General features: G+C 54.0%; 1 protein-coding gene across 1 annotated transcript; it reads right to left on the minus strand.

The window, feature by feature from the left end:
- Window positions 1-1,232: 1,232 nt before the first annotated feature.
- CLEC19A (C-type lectin domain containing 19A) lies at window positions 1,233-9,256 on the minus strand. The gene is made up of 5 exons (XM_068422970.1): window positions 9,152-9,256; window positions 3,581-3,746; window positions 2,992-3,085; window positions 2,083-2,215; window positions 1,233-1,312 (listed from the first exon to the last, which is right to left on the minus strand). Exons 1-5 carry the CDS (start codon window positions 9,240-9,242, stop codon window positions 1,233-1,235), a joined length of 564 nt encoding a protein of 187 aa, XP_068279071.1. The 5' UTR covers window positions 9,243-9,256.

Below are 9,256 nucleotides of genomic sequence, written 5' to 3' on the forward strand. Positions count from 1 at the left end.
CTCTGCAGGACTGGAGGTCACACCGCAGGGGCTCTCTGGGGAGCACTGAATTTACTGGATGCAGTAGTGCCCTTGCAGCCGTGTCCCCTGAAGGAGAAGCATGTTTTTGCCTCGATAGCACTGTCCTTCCCTCAGGCCCCAGCACCATCACAGCCCCGCTTGCGCCCAAGCCCTGCAAATTCACCCATGCGCAAGGAGGAGGGTCCCATCTCCCTGCTGAGCAACTCAAACAAGGCACATTGGGGCTGCCACAACCACACACCCCTCCCCAAAAATTATTTACCTGGAAAATGAAAGTACCTCTGTGGTGCCAGCACAGAACAGGACATGAGCAACAACTGCAGGAAAGGGCATCTTCTCCCGAGGGAACAGGGCTGCACCCAGGCCTCCTCCCGCCCAGGAGAGGTTGGGGAGGGTGGGCTGACCCTCAGCTGGGGCACATCAGCCCTTCACCCACCTGCCTCCTAATTCAGTCAGCCCAGAGCAGCCAGGGCCAAACCTGCTCACCTGCTGTGGGCAGGGCTGCTGTGAAGGTGCGGGGTGCTGCGTGGCCCCGTGCACCCCGTGCAGTAGTGGGGGACAGGCAAAGGACAGGCTGCCCTGGGAACCCCAAAAACCAGTTGGGGTCAATAACAAACTTTCCCAGGCATCTGCTCCCCCCCAACACAGCTTTTTAATAGAGAGTAGTCTGGGGTACAACCAGCTCCTTTGGCACGAGACCCCACATCCCCAGGGAATCGCTGCTACTCCAGCGCTAGTAAGGAGTAAAGACGGAGGAGCCTCCACCTGCTGTTTGCCATTTATTGTAGCAGAGAGAAAAAATGTTTTGCCTAACTTAACAGAAAACAACACTTTTCCTCCACTCTTCACAGAGCAATGGACAAAATAATTTCCTACACACAGCTAATTTGGTGCTAAAAGTTTAGTGTATTGGTAAAATAATGTGTTTCTTCTAATACACTGTGATAGCTGATCTGAAACCCAAAGCCAGGCTCAGGCTTTGGGGGCTCCTTCACTGTTTAACACGGCTCCCATCGCCATTTGCCCATGGGGAGGGTGAGCGCTGGGTCCATCCCCACGGCACTCCCAGCAGGGATTTTCGCAGCCGGGGTCTGGCTGGGGATGCAGAGCAGCTCTGCGGCTCTCACCACCCATGCCGTGTCCTGGCTGCTCTTCCCCAGCACGGCTGGAGAGGTGACACAAAATGAGGGGCGCAGGCAGCGCCAGCAGCCTCAGTCCAGGGCCAGCGAGGGGATCTTGCAGACGAAGGGGAAGGCTCTGCCGCAGGCGTTGTCGTTCCAGGAGCGCAGCGCTACCCCCCAAAAAAACAAGGCATTAGCTGAAACAAGGCGCGAGGAGGTAACCATGCACCGCCCTCGGGACTGGGACCTCCTGCCATTGCGGGAGGCTTTCCCTGGATGTCCTCCTATTCGGGCTGCTCCCAGCCGTGCTCCCTCCCAGCATCCCCATCCCCGTCCTGGGATGCTGGCAGGGATGCCTGGCCCCAGCTCAAACGTGGGAGCAGGGAGGCAGCTGCAAACACAGCCCTGTACAGCACAAAATAGCACCAGGTTGCACATGGATTGGGCATTTAAGGTATGTCTGCAGGGTCTGGATATGCCTGACTGGTCTCACTGGAAATGAGGGTACAAAGCGGGATTTTTGCGCAAGCAGGGGCTTGCTCCGCTTCAGTGAGATGCCCCTGGCCTGAGCGAGGGAGGGAAAAATCTGGCAAACCGAGGGGTGATTCCACAGGCTGCATGTGCGAGGGGAGATGGGAAACTTTGACTTCTGGCTAAATTCAGTAATTCTTCGAAGTGGGGGACGCTCCCCTCCTGCCACTGCTGTGGGAGAGGGACATGGGCTGTGAGCAGAGGGAAAGCGAGCGTATGTGTGTGCACATGGTGAAAGAGAAAACACATCCTTTCTCTGCAAAGAAAAAATAAAATAATAATAAAAAATTAAAATGCAAATTCTCAGCCTGCCAGCAACCTCTTCAAAAAAGCATAAGCCACAGTGGATTGAATTTATTGACATGCAGGTAAGACTGAAGGTGCCCTGGACGCCCCGCGTGGCACTCACCACTGCTGTGCCTGTACCAGATCTGCACGCAGTCCTCCTGCTCCGGGATGGAGTGGATCCCGTCGTCAGGCTGACTGCCGTCCCAGTAGTGGTAGTCATAGGAGGAGCCGTCCGTCCACTCGAAGTGACCCTCCTGGTGCGGGGCGAGCGGGGAGAGGCCACAATCACAGAGCCCGTTTGCAGAGGGGAAGGGTCCCGCTCCCGTGAGCCCCTGTCCCCATCCCCATCCCTGGTGCCACACAGCCCAGGGACCCGGGGAAACTGTCACTGCTCAGCAAAGGCCGAACAGCTTGTTTGGGTTTTACAACTGAAAACTTACCCTGGAAAGTCCCGTCATTTGAAGTGTTCTCACCAGGGGAAGCCCAGAAATTAAGCCCATATATTTTTTTAACACACCCACCCAGCTCTGTGCTCCTTTTCCTTTTCCATTCCTTTCCCAACATCTACAAAAAATTTGCTGGCATGGAACTGTTCTCCTGATGGTCTCAATTCTTCTTTGTTACATGTTAGACTATATATTTCCAACATGTCAGCTTTGAAAAGTTGCAGAGTATCACAAGAAAGCAACGAAACTTGGTGATTTTTGATGTTGGAGGCGTTTTCAGTTTATTTATTTGCTATTCTTGGACCAGCAGTATGATACTCTTTCTATTAATCCATTGATAAAATATGATGCAAATAATTAGAAATTATTAATCCATTAAATCTAGTAACACTTTTCTTTTAAAAGCAGCCTGGAGGGGATGATATGACAACTTTCACCTGTGCACTGCACAACAGACCCTACACCATCACGCCATTAATGGGACTATAAGGAACGAAGAAGAAAACCAAATGGCTTTTCAGGGGAAAACGCAGGGAAGTGAATTTCTCAAAGCTATTTCCCACATGATTATGGGGAGCTCTCACCTGCCGCAGGTCGTTCAGTCCCGTCCAGATGTCGGTGGGGATGCCTGGCACACGGCTGTTCACCAGGTCGTACACGAAGACGTTTTCTTCCCAGCTGTCAAGACAGAGCAATATGGAGCCATTGAGGGCAAATGGTGAGGTGTGCCCCTAAGCATTCGCCCTACAGCACGGCCAGATGGGTGCCCCTCCTCTAATTGCTGTTGATTACTTTCCTGGGTCTGTGCAAGAGGTGTGTAGTGTGGGTGAGAGATGGGGGAGAGGGTGCAGGGGAAAAAGCTTCTGTTATCATGTTGTATTTCTATCCCTTTTTCAAGAGTAAAAAATGCAGTTTGGGGAAATTTAGGGAATACTACGTCGATTTTCCTGCCAGGCCAGGCATTTTTTACATCGCCTTTGTGTGCCCAGTGCATCCGACTTGACCCAGTCGCTGCTGCAGAGGGATGCTTAGGCTGGTGCAGAGGGATGCTTAGGATGGGACACGAGCCTGCGGCTGGCACAGAGGGTGTGCTGTGGGAATGGGACTTGGTCCCCATTTCCCTCCTTCACTAGGCTGTGCTGAGGTGGGCTGACATGTTTCTGTGCCCCTCACCTGTGGATGGAGGCCAGCTTGGCTGATCTGATGCCAATGGAGAACTCGGCGCAATAGAGGTCAGCTTCAGCCCAGGTTTTGTTGATGGGGAAGTACCGGTAGCAATGGCCTTCATACTCAGTCCAGAAGAGAGGGCAGGAGTAGGCGTGCACGGGCTCTGGCATGGCTGGGGGCAGAGCAGAGGACATCCAGCAGCCAAGGGCGAAGCGGTGCGGCCGGGCAGCCCAGCAGGCAGCCGAGGCAGCAGTGCCAGGCCCTGCTCCCCCCACCTCACCCAGGCAAATAACCACCAAACACAAACACAGGCATGGAAGAACCAGCTGGTGCAGAAGCTGTGCAAAAGTTTGCAAAAGCCAAAACATATTTTGCAAAAGCTGTGGGTTTCTCAGTTTTAGCATCTGCCTAAATCAGGAGGGACTTTTCAAGCCAGTTTAACATTTCTTTAGGGAGAGGGTGCTTAAAATAAAGGCACTGACTTTTGCTACTAGGGAAGCTGAGATAAGGGCTCCTCTCGCCTCTATCAGGCACTGCCGGAGCCGCCGTTGGGACGGGAGCTGACAGCCGAGGGTTGCAGGGTGACAGCCGAGGGCTGCAGGGTTACAGCCACGCTCTGCCCTCCTGCTCTCGCCTCCTGCAAGGCCAACGTGCACCTCCTCCCTCCGAGCAAACCCCTCACCACGTCCCTGGGCCCGACACAGCCGTGCGCATACGCACACGTTGGATTTCGGCCCCGTAAATAGCCGGGCGAGGCGTGCGTGCCGCCAGAGCGGTGCCGGCCTATCTGCCTCCCGCCGCCAGATAAGAGCTGGGGCCTGCGGGGCTGCTCCTCTTCCCTCACCACCTCTCAGCACAGCGGGGAATTTACCCCAAAAGAGGCCATTTGGGGGGGGCGGGATGCATTTTTGGAGCCTTTGCTGGTACCGCTGTGTAAACACGGCACTAACGCTTCCCTCCGGCCTCCCCCGTGCCATGCTCCCCCCGTTGCACACGGAGAGGGTGCAGCGCACACAACACACCACCCAACACCAACGCACGCGTGAGCCCCGAATCGTGTGGCACGCAGGCTTAACTCTCTCAGCCGCTGGTTTGCGAGCCCTGGGGAATTGCCAGCTCCCCCAGAGCCAGTTCCCGCATCCCCATGGGGTGCTGGTCCAGGGTCAGCGCTGCTGTCAGGGCAAGCGGGGAGGCAGGCAGGGCGGGGGGACAGGGGGTTATGGCAGACATCAGATGCCATGAAACTATCCAAGCAGGTAACAGGCTCAAGCCCGGAGAGGTCAGGGTGGTGCTGCAGGGCCCCCAGCACTAGAGGGGCTGGGGGGAACGGCTTTTCCCGCGGGTGGGGAGAGCAAAACCTGCCAGCGGCACCGCAGGATGCGGGAGCGGCGAGGGCAGCATCGGCGTGGGGACAAGGAGAGGCGATGTGAATTCAAAGCAGCTGCGGGAGCATTCGTGGAGCCAGGTCCTTCCCTGCGCCGGCACTGGCAGCTCCGGGTGATAATTTCGTATTTCATCAGCTCTTTCCACATGGGTATCCTTGAGCATTTTACAAACACCCACCAGCCAGCCCCTGGATCCTTCCTGTCCCACACCCCTGACAGGTGACAAACCACAAATGCAAAGAGCCTTTTCCCCGCCTCAGCAAGGCGCAGAAGCCAACCTGATCGCTGGTAGCACCCACTGTGTCAAGCCCCATGGGTCACCCCATCACTCCACCACCCCTGGCTTGGGACCCCCGGCTGCTCCCTCCAGAGGGGCTGTGGCTGGGAGCAGCTCTGCACCCCACAGCCACCAACCCACGAGGAGCAGCGAGGGCCTCTCCCACCCTCATCAGCACTAGTTACGGGCTGCGGAGGGGAAAAGATAAGGCACGCTGGGCTGGAAACTAGAGGGACAGCTTTACGGGAGAGCGGCTGAGCCACAGCCAGCTCCATAGCAAGGTAGGGTTCAGCTCTCAGATTCACACCCAGCCATTCTTGTGTTTGGAAAAACCTTAGAATAGCCCTAAAAAAATGCAAACTGTTGCTATCATAGCAATAGAGCAGAAGGACCAGGAACACCGAGAGCCGATGTGATTTCCTGGGAGCCAAGTCCTCCTCCCCACGTGGCACCGGCCAGGGGTCCCTGCCATGCTGAAAGCGAAGCAGAGCAAGGGCAGAGGGTCAAACCCATGGGACGAGGCTTCAGCTTCACCACCGGGTCACGGATGAGGCATGTGCCCCCCATCTGGGACAGCAATGCGAGCTGATCCCGGCTCACAGAGACTCCAGGTTGCTGCTCCCTCCTGCCGAGGGCACCCCGAGGGTCTGCGGCAGACAGGCACCACCAGCTCCCCCAGCAACTGGGGTTTTATGATAGAGGCTGTGAAGTGCCTCGATGAATTCTTCACCTCTAGCAGCACGGTGCCAAAATTCACAGGGCTTAACCCAGCAGCATCCCCGGCAAACAGGGCCCTTCGCTCCCGAGTGCTAATTGCAGCGGGCGTCCCGGTGCCCTGGCTCTGAGCTGGGTCTGTCGGCACCTCCCTTGCCCAGGAAAATCACACTCGTTCTGTTCAGAGCAGCCGAAACCGAGTCAGAGATGGAGACAGTCCTTCTTTGTTATTCCGTACCGCTTCCCATTAGGTAGCATTAACTTGACAAGCTTCAGCGAACCAAAGGTGCCTGAAGGAATTTAAGGTTAAATATACCGAAAAAGAAAATGTGGGAGGTCAGCATTTAATTAGCATCTTTTCTGTTAGGTCAGGCTCAGAGGCTTTGGCTGTTTCTTTGGAGGAGAACTATTGCTCCCAGTTTTACAGGCAGGAGCATCTGGGGGTGCTGCTTTTATCTGGGGTCTTTGGGGGCTATTTTTAGCAGAAAAGCCATAAGAAATTGGATGTATGGTTTTAAGTACATGAGCCCACTTATGGCTCTGTAGAAAACCTCATAACCCAAGCCAGCAGCTGCTGATGGTATTTTGATCCAACAGGGGAGGCATTTTGGGGCTATTTAGGCCAGATCCTCTCTTTTAAGCATCCCAGCAAAACATCACCCCCAGCAGCATCAGCTCCTCTGCACAGGGCAGGAGCAGCACAGCCACTGTCCAAGGGATAAAGGCTCCTGCCGACCCCGCGTCAGTTCATCCATTTGTCCCCAAATTCCTGGTGAAAAATGACGGCAAGAATCCTTCCTCCCTTCGCTTATTCACAGCACAGCAGATTTAAGGTCAGGGAGGTGTTTTAATGCAGCACCAGCAAAATAAATGGTTGACGATAAGATTTGTATCAAGCAGATGTTACTAACTCAGAAAAGCTGGAAAACAAGAATTTTGGGTTGGAAAAAGTGTTGCACTCTCTGTTTCTGTGCCAACAAAACTGGAGCCTTTTTATTTATTTACTGGCTGAGACCCACTGCAGAACCGCTGGGAAAATCACTTGTCAAAATCTTGCAGAAGCTGGCACTGCTCTGCCAAAAAGTTTCACTTCCTCAAGTAGCCACTTACCAGCTAGAAATAATTACTTGAGAAAACCCCAGCCAGTTTCATGAGATTTTTTTATTCCAGGATGCTACTGAAAAAGATAAAATACCAACTGCATGACTCCCACTGGCTCAGCTGGTGAACAGCAGGTTTTTTCCTCAACAGCTTCATCCCCAGGTGCAATGCTGCCTCACTTGCAGTGATCTGCAGATTTGAGATACTAAGTTTGGGGCTAGGACAAGGTTAACAAGAGATGTCCGTACAAGGAAGAGTCCTGGGGGGGCTGGAGCTCCATCAAAGGGTTTTGGGCAGCAGATCGGATCAGATCAGTGCTGGCAGCAGATGCTCTTCTTGCTGCAGAGCACTGAAGGTCTCTGTTTCATCAACAGCTGGTAACTTACCAAAAAGCTTAGAGACGTTAGGAAACATCTCACTGAAAGGTATTGTCTTGAAACACCTGCCTTGGCACATCCATAAGCTAATGCTGCTGTCCGACCTGAAGAAGCAAGTGAACCTCTTCAGCTCTTGGCAATCAGCTGGGTTTGGAGAGCGTCCATCAACGCCCAAGAGGCTTGTCTGAAGTTGATGCCAACAGAGAAGAGCTGAGGAGATCCCCATCACATGCAGAGCTGGATGCTTCCGAGCTCACGGCTGCCCGTGGAGCCCCTCCGCTGGCACCCAAGGGCTGTGGTGCTGAGAGCAAGGGATGGGGAGTGCTCCCCAGCCAGTGGTCGGAGCTGGGGCTCAGGATGAGCATCCTGGTGCCCACTGACACCGAGTCCTCTCTTACCAGCTCAGGGCCATGGGGGGGCCAGCAGCATGGCTTTACCTCACATTGATGCTGCCCGAGCAGTGGGCAGTTATAGGGGATGGGTGAGATGACAGGGGAGCCCCAGGACGGCTGCAGGCTGCTTCTGCTGAAGAGAGGCTTAGGGGTTCAAAGTGCCTGCTAAGCCAGACCTCCATCCCACACAGCCTCTACACATCTACCAGCCCACGTCCTCTTTATTGAATAAACCCAAATAATAAGCATTAAAAAGGGGGTTTGGTGGGCAGAGGCATGTGGCAGGGGCTAAAGCAGTGCTACTGTGTGATGCTGAGATGCCTGAGGTCACCCATGGCTTTAGGAGCACGTCCTTAAGCGCTGACACCACAGTCACTGAGGACAAACAATCCTACCTTCATGTGATTTGCAATATTTTTCTTCCATTAACAGATTAAAAAGTCTCATGCTTGGTGTCCATCTTCAAAACAAGCAGATCCTGGGAGGGTTTTTGGTCTCTGGGTACCTGGGGGATGTATGGAGCTGGAGGGGATGGTATCCACTGGTGAACATGAAGGTAGTTTAATAACTGGGCAATATTTTACACACTCTGAAGTATATTTTAAAGTGTGTATTACAAATTTCCAAGTAAAATTTTAAACACCCGTTGAAGCACGTTGGAAGCAACATTCTTTCACACAGAGGACTCTGCTTTTCTAACTCCTGTAACAAAACCAAGCTGGTTTTACAGCTTCAAATCTTCTGCCACGGACATCTGGAGTTGTGAGGCTACAGCAGCCGCTGGCAGCAGCCCTCCTGCAGCCAGCACTAACACAGAGGAGTTATCTTGCATTTTTTCCTCTCCTTAATTAGTTATGGCAAAGCTCCCACGGATTAGGTGTCTGGCAGAAAAGCCGGGCTCGTATTGATCCTTTTTCTCATGAACTCGCCAAACAGCACGTACGGAGTCCCTTTCTGCTCACATTGCCCTACAAATCTAACAGGGTGCGAACAAACTCAGAGCAGCGACTCTCACTCACGCCAGCCCCGTGAAAAAGTTTGCAAGAACCTTAAGTGACATAAAGCAGCTGCCATCATCACTTATTTGTGGTTACTTTTCACATGCAATAAGTGTGAGTAAATAAACCAGGCGCCGCGGTAGCCCTGCCTGGCTGCAGCCCCGCACCGCTCACGCGTGTGCCTCCGGGCAGTTATTTCTGCCACCCACGCCAGGCCCATGGCAGGGGCGGCTGGAGGCCCACGGCACCACGCTCTCCTCTCCTCTCCCTGCCAAAGCCACCCCAGTTTAGAGCTACCTTCACTCCAAGTCGCAACCACCGCGTCGCACTCACCTTGGCTGATCTTTATGTTTGTCTGGGGGAAAGCCTGGGCGGCCAGCAACGCCGCGGAGAGGAGCGCACACACGTCCCACCCGGTGCCCATCGCCAGGGAGGGAG

Source organism: Nyctibius grandis, chromosome Z, assembly GCF_013368605.1.
Source record: "Nyctibius grandis isolate bNycGra1 chromosome Z, bNycGra1.pri, whole genome shotgun sequence".
Taxonomy (NCBI): Eukaryota; Metazoa; Chordata; class Aves; order Nyctibiiformes; family Nyctibiidae; genus Nyctibius; species Nyctibius grandis.

What these genes read in the sequence shown, in the direction of transcription:
- CLEC19A (XM_068422970.1), bottom strand. Translation starts at nt 9,242, where the DNA reads ATGGGCACCGGGTGGGACGTGTGTGCGCTCCTCTCCGCGGCGTTGCTG. An exon ending in AAACATAAAGATCAGCCAAG is followed by an intron (nt 3,747 to 9,151) that starts GTGAGTGCGACG and finishes CTCTGCCCCCAG; the next exon opens with CCATGCCAGAGCCCGTGCAC. An exon ending in CTGGTACAGGCACAGCAGTG is followed by an intron (nt 1,313 to 2,082) that starts GTGAGTGCCACG and finishes TTTGGGGGGTAG; the next exon opens with CGCTGCGCTCCTGGAACGAC.